The 21,609-nt window shown below is 36.6% G+C and overlaps 1 protein-coding gene across 3 annotated transcripts in view; it reads right to left on the bottom strand.

Annotated features, from left to right (window-relative positions):
* LOC150099993 (ATP-dependent translocase ABCB1-like) overlaps window positions 1-21,609 on the bottom strand; it is a 370,123-nt gene that overhangs the window by 61,937 nt on the left and 286,577 nt on the right. For all 3 annotated transcript variants that reach the window (XM_090402525.1, XM_090402527.1, XM_090402526.1), the window contains exons 19-20: window positions 20,150-20,233; window positions 6,927-7,130 (exon numbers count right to left, since the gene is read on the bottom strand). In XM_090402525.1, coding sequence (XP_090258651.1) covers window positions 6,927-7,130; window positions 20,150-20,233 — 288 coding nt within the window. The remainder of the gene's footprint in view (window positions 1-6,926; window positions 7,131-20,149; window positions 20,234-21,609) is intronic.

The raw sequence follows: 21,609 nt of genomic DNA, 5'->3' as shown, positions 1-21,609 counted from the left end.
TACGTCATGATAAGATGGTTGAACTGTGTCAGGCAAAGGGTGTGCAATTTGTGAATATAAGGAGTGAATCTGAAGTGTAGTTGGAATGGTTTAAAGCTGATGGACTGCATTTGAACGGGCTTGGTTTTAGACATCTGGAATGACTGTTGTTTGCTTAGAGTATACAGGTTCCATATGAAATTAGCGTGGCTAAGGGATCAGAGAGAGAGAGAGAGAGAGAAGCAAGTTTTGAAAGGAAGGAAATAGCTACAAAGGTTACGAAGTTATAATGGCAGGACTGATAATAGTGGGGAATGAGAGGAATATGAATGAAAATCAGAGTCCTCTCATTTTGTTTTCTCATTCTGGTTGCTATAGTACACCTCTCTTCAATCTGGCAGTCCTCCCAAGGACTGCCAGATTGAAGAGAGGTGTACTACAGCAACCAGACTAAAGAGCAATGGCATAGGTGGGATGACCTCAAAGAGTGGGTAATTGTTATGTTTGTATACTATGGTAAGGAGTATCCGAGATAAAGGGGCTGAGATTGTAGTATTCATCAAGTCAGTAGACTCAAATATAGTTGGTGTAAGTGAAACTTGGTTGTCTGAGGATGATATACTGTCAGGACTAGAAATGGAGGGATATAGAATTTTCCAAAAGAATAGGAAGGTGATGAGAGGAGAGGGAGCACCATTAATGATAGCAGAGGAATTGCATCCTTTAAAAGTGGAAAATAGTAGCATGTGAAGATTTAAGCTATTTGGTGTGAAATTGAGATCTACAAAAAAGTATTTAACAGGATGTTGTTATAGGCCAGGGAATGTGGAAAGCGCTGATTGTGAAGAGTTTAAACAAATTAGTTGGGCATGTAAAAGAAAATGATCCTAATGGAAGATTTTATTTATAAGAATGTGTATTGGAATGTATGGAAACAAGGAGAGTGAATTTGTTGAGTTTCTGAGGGAAAACTATCTTAAGCAGCACGTGATGGAAGCAACACAACATTTTCAAGTATTGAAAAGTAGTGATATCCTCACAGGATGTGACTCTGAATGAGGTATCAACACTGCCACCTGTTGGTGAGAGTGATCATAAGGTACTGGTTTGGAAGGAACCAGTACCTTATGATCCTTTTAGCAAACTTTTCAGTTCCTTTTAGCAAACAGAAAAAGGTTGTTCTCAAGAAGGCAAATATGTAGAACTCTAAGGTGGGTGATTATGAGGTCTATAGTCTGCTATTATGAGTTCCATACTCAAGCATAAATATGTTGGGTTGCTAAACTGTGCAGAAAAGATGCTGACCGTACATGAGAAATGATAAGGCAATATCTGACACAAGCAATGTTAAAGTACATATGAAGAGTAGGAGACATAAGCAACGTTAAAGTACATACGAAGAGTAGGAGTAAAATGGATGAATAGTGAAATTAAGCAAGCAGTGTGGGAAAAGAAGATTCAGAAGAGGCACAAGAAAGCTTGTAAAACATATGCATGAGGAATATAAATTCAGGCCAGAAAGGAGAGCATAATAAAAAAAAGAAAAAGTAGAATATGAGAGGAGATTGGAAGGTCAGCAAGATAATCCAAGAGAATTCTGCTACTATGTGGCAAGCAACAGGAAGAATAATTATAGAAGGATAACACTGGTGATAGCTATGGCCACAAATTCACCACAGCAAAAGTTATAGTGGAGTTATTTAATGATGACTTTATCAGAGTATATCATGTAGGCATTAATGACGCTGTGCAATTTATGCAGAAAGAAAGGCAAATAGTAGAGGAATTAGAGGCGAATTCAGAGGTGTATCAAGTGTTGCTTGGGTTAAATAGATGCCATATCACTACATATTTTTAAGGAATGTGCAAAAGAGTTAGTTATGACCTTGACCTGGTTATTTCATGAAAGTCTTGTAGTGGGGAAGTGCCTAAGGAGTGGAAAGATGGCAAAATAGTACCACTCTGCAAGTATGGTTCTGTGACAAGTTTACAATTACACATTAGTCTGTATATCTGCTATGGCCAAGGTATTGGCCATAGCAGATATACAGACTAATGTGTAATTTAAAATAAAATGTAAGCAGATTGCTAGAATACAAGAGTGGGTAGGTAAAGAACAGGATTCTCTATGATGGTAAACATGGGTTTGTGAAGGGCAGATATGATTTTAGCAATCTGCTTACATTTTATTTTATGACAAAGTGACAAATGTGTTGGATAACTGAGATTCAAATACAGTAATATTCTTGGACTTTGAAAAAGCAGTTGATAGATTATCACTTACCACATGACAAGTTAGTGTATAAGCTGCAGAAGATGTGATAGGATAATACTGGTTAAGTAGGCTGAAGACTGGCTTTCTCAATGATACCAGCAAGTTATGTATGATGGAGCAGTATTTCAGAAAAGGAAGGTGACTAGTAATGTGCCTCAGGATTCTGTTCTTGGGCATTTACTGTTTAACATATTTGTTAATGATATTTCATGTGGACTGACTGGGGATATTCAAATGGTTGCTGGTGGTTCAAAGTTATTAGCGATGTTAATTCTCTTTAGGAAGATTTCAACACACTTTTAGCTTAAAGAAAATGTGGGGTTCTAGTTTTAATATCAATAAATACAAGGTGTTACACTTTGCAATACAGAGATATAAGGCAGTATACTGCATTGCTGGAGATGTGCTTCAAGAAGTCAATGAGATTTGGGATCTTAGGGTGATGGCAGAGAGCAGACTAAAATTCTGAGGGCACGTCACAAGTGTTGCAAAAGACGGCACATCATATTGATCTAAGTTTAAGGTTATATTGTGAGTGGTTGGTGTAATTTAGCACTCCTGTAAAACTGGTGATTTTTATGATATCTCAGTGACTAAGATGAAATATTGGAAGAATTTTAATCCTTTCTTAGTGCTGTCAAACTCCATTAAACCTCTAATATGAGATTTGCTTTCATCATCAAATTAGCTCAAAGAACAGAGTGAGTAATCATTATGGAGTTCAACCATGGACACGTCAACTAACCTTCATCCAACAATTCTTAGCCAACTAATGAGTGAGCCGCAATATGGATTTCCCCCCCCCCTCAATCCACAGCAGATCTAAATTACATTACTCACCTCTGGATTCAAGCCATGGAAAGGTTTGGAGAAACTTACATGTGCTGCTCTAGACATTTCTAAGACATTTGACAGATGTGACATAAGAGGTCTACTCAGCAAATTACTCCTATGGTCTGACTTCTGCCCTTTGTAACTGGATCACCAGCTTCCCCTCCTCAGATTTCCCCATCAACACAGGAATATCCCAGAACTATAAATTTAAACGTATGCCACAGTAATTAACTTTTTAATAATGCGAAAGACAAAATATGTAGATATTTCATCTTAAGTATCATAAGACATCAGAACAGTTATTAAACAACAATAGGAATTTCATAATAACTAGATTGATGATGTCTTATGATACTTAAGATGAAATATTTACATATTATTAAAAAGTTAATTACTGTGGCATATTGTGAATTTATAATTATGAATACTCCACAGGTTTCTCTATATAAGAAAGGAATATCCCAGGATCTCTACAACTTTTGCACATTCAGTGACTTTGAATCGTCTCCACAGCTTTGCTAATGAGAATACACTCCATTTTTCTCTTTTTCATTTGATAAACCTTGTAATGCCCATTATTCTCGGGACCAACCATAACCAATGTCCAAAATGCAATCTCCATGCCATATTTCAGTGAGGCAAGGACAACCAAACTTCCATGCTGCCAAAACTGCTGAATAATTTCTTACCAGAAAGATCTTGCACAATTTCCCCTAACATTTGATAATACCCAGTTATTCAAAAAATTATCAGCTCACTCTCTCTCTTCTTGGGCTGACCTACACTTCCAGCCTTTCCAGGAACAAGCACATTTCCGCCATTGCTTCTGCATTTTTCCACTCAAGACACTACTTTTCAATTGTATAACTGATAATACTGTATAAATCCCAAATCTACCCATTTGTCCATGAAATACTGTTCACAGATTGGGATGGTGCATCCAATTCTCTCTAAGACTGCTTGGTGCTACTCAGAACAGGACAACCCAACTAAGTGATGATCCCTTGCTTACAGATCCACTCCAATTTGCCTTTCATATATATTCAGCTTCTGCCTTATGCCTATTCTATAGGTATATGTCCCATTTCAATACTTTCATGGTTGTCCATGAAATGCCCATGAAAATAATGAAATTAACTGGCAGCTATCCTTCCTTCCTCTAGGTTCTTTCAAAACCATAAGAACAAGAGCAGCTGCTGGTTAACATCTATTTACAAGTCTAGTTCAACTTTAATTAACTAACTTCTCTTTCTCCTATTTCATTCCATCTTTTTTTTTTTTTTTTTTTGCCACTGATTAAAACTATACAATTGGAGATTTAGTTCTGCCCACACATTCCTGAATGCTAACAACATCAAGGTCCATTCTAATATCTTAATTTTTAATTATTCTACCATTATTTTCTACCCTAATTTTCTCAGAATTCTAATCCAACTCTAAGATTTATGAGTTAAAATTGGTGTGAAACATCTTATACTACTTGGGTGTTTGCTAATTTCTCTCTTAATATATTCAGATGACTCTATAGCACACCACCTTTACATATTCTTATTCTTTGCATATTTAAGTTACCACTTTCACTAAATATTTTGGCTAATTTTTTTTCATGTTGCTCCCACCAAAAGAAGGTTACATGTAAACCTATAGTACATTTTGTACTGTGGGTGGGCTAAGGATTTTTTTTCCCTCAATTTATATTAATTTTATATTTTTCTGCATTCTTAATATATTTTTTACATAATAGTTGAATATATATATGTGTGTGTGTGTGTGTGTATTGAAAATAGGCAGAGACACTGAAAATATCATCCTCATCCTTGCAAAACTTATAGAATACATAAAATATTTCAACTATTAGTTAAATAATAATTTACACAATAGTTGAAATATTTTGTGTTCTATAAGTTTTGCAAGGATGAGGCTGATATTTTCAATGTCTCTGTCTATTTTCATAGTGTGTCTTTTTTTAATGGAGATTTCATATCAGCTTTGTTACAGCAGTTATTCCATTTAGTTAAGGAATTCTGCAGACTTGTGCTGGATTTATTTAAGAGTATAGCATTATCAGCATAACAAGTAAAGAGATCAGATCAACATCTCCAATTGTGATATCAGGTCTAATGCCACTTTCCTTCATAATGTGATCCATACAGATGATGTATGGATCACATTCTAATCAGCATTTCTGGAATATGAAGAATTCATTAGAAGAATTTCCATCTTTTTATTATTATCATTAACATCAGGCTTCTACAGAATCCAAAGGCTCATCATGGTAGGTCCAACTGTCACTCACATATACACACACACACACAGAGTTCATCATGTGATAGGCCTTAAATGTGATCACTATCTCTGCACTCACCACACTCTCAGGCAATACATTCCAACCACCCACCACTCTCCATACAAAAAAGATCTACTCCTCACTCCCCTGCTCACATCTTATAGAGGTTCCAGAGATGGTCTCTTTTCTCTCCTCATTCTATGAAAAACCTCATCCACATTGATCTGGTAATAACTTCTTACCAGTTTACACATCTCAATCATATCGCCTCATCAATCTACTATCCACTAGATTCTGAAATTGCATTCTTTCAATCTGTGCTCACACTCAACATTCCAGACCAGTAACACCATCTTAACAAGTAAATGCGTTTTCATTCCATCTAAGGCTTTGATCAGGTCACATATAGACTATTGTACACCTGGTGTTACTTGTCTCCAAAACACCAAGTGCACAATAGTCTATATGTGTGTGGCCTGATCAAAGCCTTATATGGAATGAAACCACATTTACCTCTATTCATACACACGGATTGGCCTATAATTCAAAGCCTTAGTCTTATCTCTTCCATTATGAAGGGAAACAATTTTGCCTATTTCCACTCCTTTGGAACTTGATCAAGTCTAAGAATCATATTGAAAAGGTACATCAATGCTGCTGTTAACTCCCTGAAACATTCTCCCAAAAGACATGGTGATCAGGTCCTTCCCAGTGCAGTTGAGTTCTGCAAGATGTCACATTTACAAGCCAACTGAATAAATTTATATGGAATAATAAAGAAATTAGCCAAAACACCAAACTGGCAGTATACACGACTGTGTTCAAACCAGTTTTAAGTTAAGGATCTGAGAGGTGGGTTAGAAATACAGCATTTCATCAAAGACTAGAGATTATAGATACGAAAGTTCTAAGAAAGATTATGGGCGGTGAACAATGGCATCAAAGATTATGGGCATCACCAGGTAGCAGAATCATATTACAAATGAAGATATTAGAGGGAACTTGGCATCATTAGCATTCAAGAATGTGTGAGAAGAGTAATCTAAGGTGGTATGGCCAGTTAAATAAAATGGGTGAGGAAAGGTTAGCAAAACAGGTGTTTTATGCTAAGATGAGGAAAGAGACCAAGAGGAAGACCAAGGTCTAGGTGGACTGATTCAATCAGAAGTACATTAGAAGTATGAAATGTGAAATACAGAAATATTGGCATGCTCATGTATAATGCGCATGTTAAATGAAGGAACTAGGGTTAAAGTAATACTGCAAACAACAGATGACTGTAGCATCCTGTGAATGATTAGAAAGCCTTTTTTTATGTTTAACAATAGTTATTACACATAAATAGTTTTGTCTATTAATTAATGAAATTGAATAGGAAGTTAGATTAAAATGTGGTATCAAGTGCTTCTAACAATAATTAGAAGAAGTAAACAGCAGCAATAAGGAACATGTGTTTTTGACTTGTCTGATTACTAAAACACTATGATAAAAAAGAAATACTAGAATCAAATTTAAAAAATGAAGTAGAGATATTCGGTAATAAAAACATACCTTGGTAGATTTTTCACCTGCTGATTTTTCTGATAAAAGCTGACCGCTAATTATACGGCTTTCAAAGTATGTTGCCACTAATACAATAGGTACAAAAGCCAGAACAACTAATCCTAATTTCCAATTGAAATAAAGTCCAAGAATAATAGAAGCCAGGAGGGTAGAAATAGCCTGACATATAGCTGACATACGAGATCCTGTAGCCTTCACATGAAATAAAAAAGTCATAGTTAGCAATGTAATTATTCAGTTAAATGAGAAGATTTAGTAAATAAAAAAATTCTGAGTAACCAAAGAGTAAGTTATTATAATACATTTTTGTAACAATTACATTTACAATCAACATCTCATGCATGGAATAAAAGTATCATAATATGTATAAATTATTTTCAAACATTTTACAAAGAGAGAGATTTAAACCATATATTCACTCTTGAATACCTTCACAGTTAGAAATTTAATTGTTAAAGTTATAATCAGATTTTACTTTAATTTTTTTCGTAAAACTATCTGCCTTTAATGGAACTTTTTTTATTCTACGAAACAGGTCTAAAAATCACTACACTGTATCACTAAATTATAGAGAAAAAAGACTCATGAATAACTGAAATGGTAGGTGATACACATACACAATTGAATACCATGCTGAATGGTATTCAATTTCCATCTCTTACAAAAAAATTTTCCTATAACATTTTCTTATTCAACATATGTAATTGCAATCACTGTATATACAGGTGTCTTAAGAAATAAAAACATTTCATTACATCATATTTTATAATAAAAAAAAATTTTTTTAAATATTTTATATATTATTATTGTTGTTATCAGTCTGTTGCATGCCACTGTTGAGCAAAGGTCTCTCCCAAGTTTCTCCACTTTTCCCTTTCACAGATTGTCCTTATCCAGTTTTCTGGAAAAAACCCAAATGTAGTAAGAATTCCAGACATGCCCAGTTAGCTTTTTGACAGCCTGGTTGGCCGAGTGCTTAGCATATCCACTCTCCAGCTAAAAGGCTGTGGCTTCGAATCCTGCTGTGGGCATGGATGTTTGCGATTGTCTGTAAAAATACTAGTGGTGGGGGTTGCGGTCAATGGCATTTGTGTAGTTGTGGTTTGTTGTAGTTGGTGGATTGAGTGGCAGAGACAGAGAGTCATAGAATAGATGGTCCCCCTCGATGAGTCTTTGAACTCCCTGGAGGTGTCACATAATAATAATAATATTTCACCCTGGCCACATGGCAGCTCACTTCCACTTTGCATTTGTCTTTGTGAACATCAACAATTTTTGTGATCTGTCTAATATCTGCATTTTTTACCTCTTTTTTAATTCCCAAAATACTTCATTCTAATTGCTCTCTAGCATGTTTTGCGTATGTCAAGGAGCACATTTATATGCCATTTTTAATGTAGACTATATAATGGAATCCATGAGCTTCCCTTTAAGAGAAAGATTAGCAAATTCTCTTTCATCCATGGTCCAACTACATTACCAGTAATTATGCTTTGAAATAATTATAGAGATTCTATTGTTAAAGGATATTATTTATCCTAGATATGTCTATTCTAGTACATATTCATCGTTGATTCCATCTAACAAGACAGGAATTTTTGAGCTATCAGTTCATTTTTATTTTTTGTAAAATTAATTTCATGTCCTATCACCAGTTTGCTATGTTGTTTAGTTCATTTAGTGAACCATCAATGCAGTGAAGTCTTCTGAGAAGATGGAAATATCAGCAAATTTAAGATTGCTAATGTTTTTTTTTTTTTTTTTTTTTTTTTTTTTATCTAAGATATTCATATTCTAGTTCATTGATACCACTTTTCTGAACACATGTTCAAGTGTAGCTGTAAAAATTCAAGTACTATATAGGTTACCTTGTTTAATACCATTTGATTGGGAAGTAATCTCTTTTTCTTTCAACACAAACGGATGCTTGACTCTTGATATAAACAACTTGGATTAGTTTGATATTTAGTGCAACACTTCTCAATTTAATAAAGGGCCACAAACTTGACAGTTGAATCTCTGGCAGGCCAATTGTCAGCGAGTACGAGAGCAAAACTTCTGGTTGCTCATCGTATCCTTGTAGACAGCTCATCATATGTGCATGATTTACAAAGGGTATTCTGTAGTTTTAAGTTAGCTCTGCAGCTTGACATAATCAATGTTAATGAGCTAAAATTATCATCGTAAATCTAGGTTGATCCAAATAATGTTAGAATTTTAATCAAGATGGTGTTTGTTGGCGCAGCATGACCCAAAATTTTGTGTAGTGAGAAGACTTAATTCAGTGAACCTATTTTGTAGTAAATCACAAATTTCCAATTTAAACTGAGTCTCATCTATTTGAAACCATTATTTTATTCCTGCATCCATTTGCATATGATTTCTACTAATAAAGAACTGGCAGCAAATCACAAACACTATTTTGTCTACTTGATATCACTCTCATTCATGCTGTTTCTCCCTCTTAAAAAGTTGTAAGAGTGAGGAAGAAAATAAAACCATTGTTTCTTACACCTTGAATGAAAAGCTCAAGTTTCTTTTTGAAACTTAAAGTAGACTTATAGAAGGTAGTGATGTTTTTATCTATTCCTTGGAGAAAAGTGTTTAGATTATTAACAACAGAAAAAATATCAACCAAAAATGCTACATTTGAAAGATGGAGTGAATCCCTCAAAATGTCAGCAAATTATTTTAGACTGACAGAATTTCGTTATTGATTAAACAAATGGGTAAATTATTATTAAACTATATTTTAAAGATACTTGCACCATAATGATGAAAATATTATATACACATACACAAAAATATATTAATTAAAACAAATAACTTTAGCTGCCAAACATTTCAACATGAGACTAAGCAATCTTCAGGGGCAAGCTAATATAACAAGGTAGAACATTAACATTAAACCATGCTTATCCTCAACAATTAATAAATTATGCAAATTTGAGAGCTAAAATAAAGGCTGTCAACACTCAGGAGACAATAAATCAACTATTTAGGCTTGCATGCTGGTTTGAACTCATTTTAAGGTTTAATGGAATAAATAATAGGGATTACTTTTCTTATTCCTTGCCTCTTCTCTCCATGTGAATTTGTGCACATTTTTATGTTGGAACATTGTGTTATTAATAATCAGTCCATGTCCTGAGAAAAAAATCCAAAAGGTGTTTGCCATTATAATTGGCTTCATTATTATTCCAACATCAAGTGGGAAGTGATGTAGAAGAGCAGGAGAGTAAGACAGAAGAGATTGAAGAGGTGGTTATGAATGGGGAAGTGAGTGGTATGAATATAGAAAATGAGAGAATGGGTGTGCAAGAGGAGCAGGGAAATGGGGAGGCTCAGGGTGGACAGGGGTGCACAGCATGAGAAATGTGGATGCTCTGAGAAGAGGTAAGAGCATGTGTAGACAGGAAAGGAATGGGATGACCTGGGATCAAGAGGAAACAGTTGGAATTGAAAAGAGTTCTAAAATGAATAAGCAGAAAGAGAAATGGCCCCAGTCGAGCATGGAGAGATTTGATCACATCGAGTGAGTGGTATCAGTGGAACTAATTGTAGATCCAGAAATGAGCTGTTGTGTTTGTATACAAATGTTAGTTATGTACATACAAAGTAGAGATACAAGAGGGAAATAGTGCCAGTAGTTTTGAGGCAGTATGGTGTGAGATAGAGGTGAATGGAATCAAATACTTGGTTGGATGTTGTTATAGACCAGGTAATGTGGATGGTGGTGATAATGAAATGTATCATCAAATTAGCCAAGCAAATAAGAAAAGGGTGATCATTATCGGCGATTTTAATTATGGCAAAATAGACTGGAAAGATAAGATAGCAACTGGAAGTAAAGAAAATGAGTTTCTTGAGTTTTTGAGAGGGATAACAACCTCAGACAGTATGTAACAGAGGGCACACGAGGATTGAGGGTCTTCGATTTTATCATCTCATCAGAGAATGTAATTATAAATGAGGTGTCAAATCATCCACCAATTGGTGAGAGTGACCATAAGGTGATTACCTGGGTGGTTGCCAGCAGTGTGAGGACCTCTGTGAGAAAAGTGTATATGTGGAACTACAAGGGGGGGGGGTATTAAAAGCTCAGGAGACAGCTTGCAGGTGTAGCATGGAATGAGGAGTTAGCTGGAAAAGAGATCAATGCAGCTTTGGGGATTTTCAAAAACTATCTACGAGATAGTTTTTGAATTGCAATGTTTAAATGTATTCCAAGGGTGAGAGGGTTAAATAAGGTAGGTGTGAGATGGATATATAAAGAGAGATTAAGAATAGATACATAGAAAAAGGGCACTGTGGAGATTTCCAGCATAAGAGAAGTGGAAATAACCAATTCCATGAAGTCTACAAAGACCAGGCAAGGAGCATGACTTGGTTGGTGAGGGTAGCTCTAGAGAGGTATGAACAGCAGTTAGCTAATGAAGCCAAAAATAATCCTAAAGAGTTCTTTTCAATATGTAGCCAGGAAAAGAAAGAATGTAGGAACATGCCAAACCTCAACAAATTTGGATGCATGAGACTGCCCCAAATTTGGGAAACATTTATCAGAAGAACTTCAGCCCAAAGGCCAAGAACTACCAATATAGCCCACCAGGGGGCACCATCAGAACTTCAGGAAAACGTTAGCCTCTTAGCTTCAGTTCTCATTTGCTGTTATGTAGTACTTGTGTGCACTTGTCTTTGTAATAAGTTCCCAATGGCAACGTGACGTTTGCCAAAATATTGGAAAGTATATATTAAAGTTTATTTAATTTATATTTCTAGTGTACGCTGTCAATTCCTTAATTATTAGTTATCATGTATAACCAGCGTATAAGCCTCTCAACAAGAATAATGATCATCCACAGAGATTCCTTCACACACAAGGCCCGCCATTACGGCAAACTGAAGCTAAAGTTATCCAGACAACTTAACCGTCTGGCATTCCTGAAACACTGCCGGGATAATCAAGTCATCCCTAACTGTGTAAAATTTAAACACCGCTTCACCTCACAGAAAGCTCTCCGTATCTACAACCGGGCAAGCCAGGCTTTACTTCGGGAGCAAATTACCGCTACACGCGGTTCCCTAGCTGACATAAACAGAGCTGTATTAGCGCTAGAAAATGAGCTTACACATACGCTTAATCACGAGCTTTGGTCAGTCCTACATGATGTCTCGTGTACGGTGGCTAATAAAGAATTCGAACAAATACGGAGCCGACATATCAACAAGTTTGATAAATTAATAAAGAACTCAGCATCCAAACCTAAACTACAAACCAACACTGTAGTTAACTTTTCTTCAGCTATCTTGAAGCCTGAAGCACTCAACGCTCTGTCACGTGGTCACAACTTCGCCATTGCTCCTAAGAAATTACCGGCTGAGGAATTAATGATCCAAATTGAACACAGGATTCGACACCTTCCAAACCACATCGCCAACAATATCAGATTGGATGTAGCCTGTGTTCTCACAAAAGCAAAGCCTCCAAAATCCAACTTATCCATTAGTGAATACAAGTACTACAAGAATTGAAGAGAAACAAAGAAATAGTGATCACCAAAGCGGATAAGGGGAACGTCACTGTGATACTCGATCTTAATGACTACACAGGTAAGCTCAAGGCTTTACTATTAGATCGATCCACTTACCACCCTATTGAATATAATCCCACCAACTCTCAAATTAGAAAACTCCATAGGCTCCTTAAGAAGGTCACTTCTTGGCCTGTGGAGATTACCAACAGACTGAAACCCTATAACTCTAGACCCCCCCCAAAAAAAATATGGGCTCCCAAAAATACATAACGAAAATGTGCCATTACGTCTAGTGGATGGCATTGATTCCCCCACTTACAAACTAGCCAAGCATTTAGCCAAAGCGCTCTCACACTATACTGGCAACACACCATCACACATAAAAAACTCAGCCCACTTCAAAGCCAGTATAGAAAACCTTACACTCCAACATAATGACATAATGGTCAGTTTTGACGTCTCCTCCTTATTCGCAAGTGTCCTCCTCAAAGAAACCTTAGAGCTAATCCAAGCTAAATTTCCTCCCGATATCTCAGCCCTATTTCAGTTTACAACTAACTCAGGCTATTTCGTTTGGCAGGAAAAATTCTACAAACAGATAGAGGGGACAGCCATGGGTTCACCACTTTCCCCACCCTTGGCTAACTTCTTTATGGAGACTTTTGAAGAGAAAGCCTTAAACTCAGCCCCACAAAAACCTACCATATGGCTTCGCTACATTGATGATGTGTTCGCTATTTGGCCACATGGCCGGATTCACTCCTCTCCTTCCTAACACACTTAAACAACCAACACCCTAGAATCAAGTTCACCCTGGAAAAAGAGGAAAACAATAACCTCCCCTTCTTAGACACACTAGTCACCTGCCAACCTGATGGAACCTTGGTTTTCTCAGTTTATAGAAAACCCACCCATACAGGCAGATACATTCACCAACAATTCCATCACCCCCCCCCCCCTCACAACAATATGGAGTTATTAAGACACTATTCAACAGGGCAAAAATAATCTGTTCAAATGATCAAGCCCTAACCACTGAACTAAATCACATCCGTGACACTTTCTCAGCCAATGGCTACCCCCCCCCCCCGCCAAAAGAATCCAAAAAAAAAAAAACTTAACCCAGTTATCCACAACCCACCATCTTCTCCCCTTCACAAAAAAAAGATTACTCTAAATCCATCACCATTCCCTACATCCGAGGCACCTCGGAAAAAATCAACAAAATTTTAAAAAAAATATGACTTGACCACCTGTTACAGACCACATAGAAAATTGGCATCCCTTATCCGCTCCAATAAAGACCAACCACTTCCCCTAGACCTACCTGGTATATACCAGGTCCCGTGCAGCTGTAAACTGTCCTACTTGGGCCAAACAGGCAGGACAGCAAATATCAGAATCTCAGAACACAAGGATTACATCCGATTTCACAAGTACAGCCACTCTGGGCTTGCAGACCACGCTCTGGATACTTGCCACAGAATAAGATGGAAGAAAGCCACAGTAATACACCGCAGCAAGTTCAAATATGAAAGACTATTCATGGAATCAGCCTCAGCCCTTAGGAACATGCCAAACTTCAACAAATTTGGATGCATGAGACTGCCCCAAATTTGGGAAACATTTATCAGAAGAACTTCAGCCCAAAGGCCAAGAACCACCAATATAGCCCACCAGGGGGCACCATCAAGACTTGAAGAAATCATTAGCTTCGGTTCTCGTTTGCTGTTATGTAGTACTTGTGTGCACTTGTCTTTGTAATAAGTTCCCAATGGCAACGTGACGTTTGCCGAAATATCGGAAAGTATATATTAAAGTTTATTTAATTCATGTTTCTAGCGTACGCTGTCAATTCTTTCATTATTAGTTATCATTAAAAGAAAATGATTATGGAAGGATGACATTGATTGGAGAAAATGGTACAAAGGCAGCTGTTGTGGAATGTGTGGTGGAGATACTTAATGAGCAGTTCATAAAGGTCTTTCAATCTGTGAATGTGACTTCATGGAGAGATTGAGAGCAATTGATGATAGGGAGGAGAGACTGACTATAAGTGAGCAAGAGGTATATGGGGAGTTGAGCAAACTAGATGTTAATAAGGCTGTGGGATTTGATAATATATCACCATGTATTCTAAACGAATGCGCCAGGGAGTTGGCACCTTCCTTGACATATTTCTTTAATACGAGTCTCGCACTCGGTCAAGTTCATAAGGAGTGGATGGAGGGCAAGATTGTGCCACTTCATAAAGGAGGTGATCGAACTCAAGCATCAAACTAGAAACCTATCTGTGTGTCAGGTGTTGTGGTTAAGTTGTTGGAGAAGCTTGTGAGAACTAGGATCCAGAATTGGGTTGACAACAATGGTATTATCTTTCATGGATAGCATGGATTTGCTAAAGGGAGGTCATGTTTTAGTAATTTACATACTTATTACAATAAAGTGACTGCTTCCTTGGACAGTGGATAAGGATACACAGTAATATACTTGGATTTCGCAAAGGCTTTTGATAGAGTACCTCATGATAAATTGACAGTCAAACTAGAGCAGATGGGGTTGGATATTAGATTAGTGCATTGGATTGGAGACTGGCTATCTGATAGGTATCAACAAGTTGTGTATGGAGGAGTGATATCCAGGAAAAGGAAAGTCACTAGTAAAGTGCCTCAAGGGTCTGTTTTAGGACCGTTACTGTTTAATTTATATTAATGATATTGGTGAAGATTAGGATGGAGATATTCAGTTGTTTGCAGATGATACAAAGTTGGGATGAATGATGAAGAGTAGAGAAGATGTTTTGGCCTTACAAGAAGACTTGAATAAATTGAGTGATTGGGCACGGAAATGGGGATGTGAGTTCAATGTTGCAAAATGAAAGGTTTTAAAATTTGGAAAACAAAGATGGATGTAGAATTTATGCATGGTGAGGATATATTGTTGGAGGTGGAGGAAATAACAGATCTGGGTGTGATAGTGGATAAAGATCTAAAATTTAGGGGGACAGAGAAATTTGTGAAGACAACACAAAGGCTTCTGGGAATGATGCGGAGGATACCGACATGTAGAAGTAGGGAGATTCTTGTTCCATTGTATAAGGTTTTGATTAGGCCACACATGGACTATTGTGCCCAGATTTGGTCACCTGGTTTTCAGAAGGATGAAGAGATGTTGGAGAGGGTCCAGAAGCGACTGACTAAGGTAGTTTCTGACCACTGGAATGTCGAGTATGAGGAAAGATTAATAAGTTGTAATTTGCAGAGTCTGCTGGACAGGAGGAAGAGGGGAGATATGATAAAGACCTACAAGTTGGTAAGGGGTTGTTATAGGATTAATGCTGGAGAAGTTCTACAGAAAATAGTGGGAGATTGTGGAAGAACCAGAGGTCATCCCTGGAAACTGTATAAAGAGGGTGTAAGTAGGGGAGTCTGAGAGGCAGGTTTTTTTCATGCAGAGTCATAAATGATTGGAATGCCTTACCTGAGAGTGTCGTATCTGCAAGGAGTTTGAGTGTGTATAAGACAAGGTATGATGAGATGTGTCTGTGTGTGTGTGTAATAATAATAATAATAATAATAATCACCGAAACAAAAAAGGCAAAAACTGGTAAGATCGTTCTGAGCAATAAATACAAAATGTTATATTCAGGCAATAACAATCAAGGAAAAGAAGGAGTAGTTATAGTATTCAACATTAAATGCGAGTCTAATCTTCTTGAATTGCAAGGCAACATCAAATAGAGTGATGTGGGAAAATATCAGAATGGGGAACTGGACAATGAGACTTATTTGTGCCTATGGTCTCACAGAAGGTTCTAAGGTAGAAGTAGAGGAATTTTTTTAGGCTTTAGAGAAAGCAACTGGCACAATGTAAAACGAAAAGCTAGTCCTTGTTGGGGACCTAAATAGTAGAGTAGGAAATGATTGTCAGACATACAAAAATATTTTGGGAAACTTTGAAGAAAAGAGCAAGCCAATAATAATGGCAAATATCTATTGGATTTCTGCTCAGGACATGGACTGGTTATTACTAACCCAATGTTCCAACATAAAAATGTGCACAAATTCACATGGGGAGAAGAGGCAAGGAATAAGAAAAATCTCATTGAATATGTCATTGTTGATAGTGTTGTTTTCTCACTGGTGCAGGACACTAGAGTGTACAGGGGATTTGAAATTGGAACTGATCATCATTTAGTCTTGAGCAGGATAAAATTGAATTTCAAATTTAAAAGAAAAACATGTAAGAAAATTTTAAAAGAATAAAAGTTGAGCAGCTCTCAGATGTTAACTGTAGACTAAAATACACAAACATTATTCAAGAAAAAATGAAAGATCTGAGAACAGGAACAACTTAGAGATTCAGCAGGAAATCCTGAAGAAAACATTGATTGATTCAGCCAGAAAGGCATGTGATGAGGTTGTCTGCAAGGATAGAAAAATCAGAACTCCATGGTGGACACAGGAAGTTAAAGAGGCAGTGAAGGAAAAGAAGAAGAAAGCTTATCAAAAGTTCCCTGGCAAATAAATCAGATTGTGCTCTTAGAGAATACAGAAACAAATGTAAGAAAGCAAAACAATGTGTAAAACTAACTAAAGAAACGTCATGGAATGCCTTTGTTAAGTATATTGAAAATAACTATCAAGAAGGTGGCAAGCTATTCTGGAGGCTGTTGAAAAAGCTCAGAAATGGAGGAAAGAGTGCTGTAAAAGGAATTAGAGATGATAAAGGTGACATGAAAACAGGAGAGAAAGATATCCTTAATGATTGGAGTAATTAGTTTGAAAAATTGCTAAATGAAACAAGCAGCGATGACAGCACAGTGGTAAAAAACACTCAACAGACATGCAATTAGGAATACATATCCATTAATGAAGTACAAAAAGCCATCAAAAGCCTGAAATGTAGAAAGGCAGCTGGAGTAGATATATTCAACCAGAAATCCTCAGGTATGGAGTTATATAAAAGTCTTGCAGTGGTTGCACTACATAGTTCAGAAGGCCTGCACAAAAGGACGAATTCCAGATGACTAGAGTAGAGCTCTCATAGTATCCATATACAAAAAGGGAAATAAAACTGAATGTGAGAATTACAGAGATATTTCCCTACTGTGTGTTCACAGTAAGATTTATGCAAGTATACTTGAGAAGGATTGTGGAAGGGAAGCTTGGTGAAGAGCTAGTTGGATTCAGGTCAAATAAAGCCTGTCAAGGTTCAGATTTTCACTTTACAACAAACAGTTGAGAAATCATGGGAATATAACAAAGATGTGTATTTAAGTTTTGTTCATCTGGAAAAGGCATATGACAAGGTGCCAAGAGAGAAGATATTCAAAACACCACATTTGTATGATGTCAATTGGACATTATATCAAGCAGTACTTAGTCTTTATTTGAGTTGTAAGTCAGCAGTTAGAATGGAAGGAAGTACAGGAAGATGGTTTAATGTTAAATCTGGTGTCAGCGTAGGATGTACATTATCCTCTCTGTTATTCATCATCTGCATGGATCACATTATGAAGAAAAGTGGCATTAAACCTGATATCAAAATTGGAGATGTTAATCTCTCATCATCCTCATAAAGCAACATAAATGTTGCTTTATGAGGATGATGTTATACTTCTAAATAAATCCGTTGCAAGTCTAAAAGATTTGCTGACTAAATTGAATAACTGTTGTAATTCAATTTATGGTATGAAGATAAGCAATAACAAGACAAAGACAATGAAAATAGGCAGAAGCATGAAAACATAAACTGCATTGTGAATGGAGAACCTATAGAACAAGTGAAACATCTCAGCCACTTATGCATGATTTTTAGTGAAGATTTTAAATTAAATATGGAAATAGACAACAGAATCAACAAAGCTGGTATGGTAGGAAGTCAACTGAATAAATTTATATGGAATAAGAGAGAAATTAGTCAAAACACTAAATTAGCTGTATGCATCACAGTGCTCAAACCAATTTTAACTTATAGATCTGAGAGCTGGGTTAGAAATAAAACCACTTGAACAAAGACTAGAGACTGCAGTTATGAGAGTCCTGAGAAAGATTAGGGGTGTGAACAGATGGCATCAATGGCAATATCATATTAAAAACAAGGATATTAGGAAAGAACTTGACATTGTTAGCATCCAGGAATGTGTAAGCAGAGCAAATCTCAGATGGTATGATCACTTAAACAGAATGGGATAGGAGGGATTAGCAAAACAAGTGTTCTCTGCCAGGTTGGCAGGAAAAAGACCCAGAGGAAGACCAAGATATAGGTGGATTGATACAGTAAAAAGTGTCAGAAGACAGAAATATAAGATCTAATAATGTTGGAGTCTTGACAGGTAACTTATTGATTTGGAGGAAAATTGTAGATAGTAAGTTAGTAATGATGTAAGTTTTTTATATAGTATTATCATATCCTGTCCACCCCTTGAGGATATGTCAGGAATTTGATGATGATGATGGAATAAATACAGTACAAATAAATAATTAAACCTGTTTATCTACCTCCTGTATGTGGGTGATCTGAAAAGTTCTCGGCCTCAACCATAAATGGCAACACTATCTGCATGATTTTTTTATTTTTAAGTTGGTACATCTGTCATAAGCATCGATGTGAAATTGCAAATCATTCTATACAGTAGTTTTTTTATACAGTTGTCGGAAGCTAAAGTGTTGGCTGTATCCTTTGAAATGGATAAAATTGAATAGCATGTGGTTATAAAATTTCTTGTAAAAGAAGGTTTAACACCAAAAGAAATTCATCCGAAGTTCCTAAGAGTTTATGGGCACTCTACTCCTTCATTTTTGAACAATTAAGAAATGGGTTTCCGAGTTTAAACATGGCTGTACCAGCCTTGAAGATGATCCATGTGAAGGATGTCCAAAAAGTGTAATAACATCAGAAATCATCAGTGCACCATATGGTATTGGATGACCAGTGAGTCAAAGTGCGTGAAATTGTTGAGACCCTCAATCTATCATTCTAGGGAACATTCCAGAGACCACTCACCTCACTCTCCTGTGATTGTTTTCCAGTACTTGCTCATCCCAAGAAATCCTTGTGACCAAACCTGAGCACAGTAATCCAGGAGCCTGTGTAGCTCTGTTGCTCTTGCACACCACAGCACTTGACTACACGAAGGAAGACTTGCTTTCGAATCTAGTCGGCAACTAGAGGAAATTTTGCCAGCCTGGTTGGCCGAGTGGATAGCGTATCCGCTTTCCAGCCAAAAGGGTGCGGGTTCGAAACATACATGGGAATGTATGTTTGTGATTTTCTATGGAAATACCAGTGGTGGTTGGCAGTAGATGGCGTTGGTGTAGTTGTGGTCATTTAGTGATTGAATGGTGGAGATGGAGTCGTAGAGCAGGTGTCCTCCCTCGACGAGTTCCTTGGACTCCCTGGAGGTAAGGTATCAAATAATAATGTGGCCATATTGAGGCATTAAAAAGAGGAATAATAACATTTCCCTATCTCTGATTGTTAATATATTTTTCAATAACCAAGTTATTGAAAAATTAAGTATTGAACTGTAAAACTGCACTCTCAAAATATCTTTCTCTAAAAAAGAGAAATAACTATTCATTAATGAAAACTTTACAGAGCCAAAGAGGCTATAAAGAGGAAAATTTAAATTACGGGCTATAAGTAACTGAGTAACTAAACTTTGATACTTACACCCTGCATACTTGTAGCATCTGATGATAATCTGGAACATAAGGCACCGGTACTATTTTTTGAATCATCAAACCATGCTATATCCTGTGGATTATAAAAATGATAATTTTAAAAAAATAATAATAAATTCTTGGATTCATGTGAAGAATGACTCACAGTAGCCACATCAACTTGTTCATGTCAAGCAGAAATAAGAGGATACAGCAATTGTCAGACTTCTCTGATTAAACTGATTGAAAGGATCTTCAACTGCAGCTCTGATGTTTCTAAAAACTATTACTAGTCTTAATCTTCCACTGTAAACAAGCAGTATCTCCTCCTATAGTAATGACACTCACTATTACTATTAACATAAAACAAAAACCATTTAATATATATATTTCACCCAAAAAACACAGATACCAAAATTTACATAGTCAATCTTCTAGACCCAGTTCTTGATACTTAGGGCATTATTGTTCTCTAACCCTGCCAGGAGGTAGGGAAGTGGAGGGGAGAGTGAAACCTAAACTTTGCTCTTTCAACCTGACAATGTTAATAAACAATAATCATTGCACATGATTTCCCCATCAATGAATAACACAACCACAAACATATGTTTAAGAATACATTGAACTGGAATTACTACTAAAAAAAAATCCAATGAATTTCACTAATCCACAATTTTTTGCATCTGCAACTATCATGTTCTGCTTGACATGGTCTACTGCAAGCCTATCTTAAATTCTGACAATCATGTACAGGAATACCTCGATTATCGCGATTTATAATTTGATACCAAAATCCCAATTATTGCACTCCAAATTCGAATTATCGTGGCTGCGAGATGTAGCCCACTACATATGCAACCAGTTCGAGTCGCCACTCTCCAGGTATCGCTCTCTTGTAGCGCTTTGTTTTTATCCGACGGCGCATTCTCACCACTTACCAGTAGCTATCCGCCTTTGCCTGAAGTACATGTGGATATTTATTTCTCTTGTTATTTACCCCTACAATGAATGCTAAAAGAAACAAGGATGATTTCAAGTCTACAGCTATCAAGAAGAAACATAGAGTGATCAGCTTAGAAGATAAGTTGCATATGATAAATAAGTATGAAGCAGGCATAACCAAAGCCAAAATTGCAAGAGAGTACGGTCTAAATGAATCAACTGTTCACCATATTTTAGACCACACTGCAAACTCTAGTGCTTCGATCTAGGACTAAAAGAAATTGAAAAAGGTGATATTCAGGACCTGCTTCAGCCACATGATAAGGAGCTGGATGATGAAGACCTAATTAACCTCGAGAGAGAACGTGCTTACGATGCTCAAATCGATGATAATGACAAACAAATTGACTTGGCACCGAAGGAATTTACCCTCAAAGAAATGGACGAAATGTTTTGAATTGCTGAAAATTTTAAAGAAAAAATCTTGAATGCCGATCCTAATCTCGAGCGATCACTGAAAGTTCATCA

Source organism: Typopeltis vanoorti, chromosome 13 (assembly GCF_054136105.1).
Source record: "Typopeltis vanoorti isolate ZY-2024b chromosome 13, IOZ_Tvanoo_1.0, whole genome shotgun sequence".
Lineage (NCBI taxonomy): Eukaryota > Metazoa > Arthropoda > Arachnida > Uropygi > Thelyphonidae > Typopeltis > Typopeltis vanoorti.
Note: the sequence above shows the minus strand (reverse complement) of the source record. Positions and strands in the feature narration are given on the sequence as shown.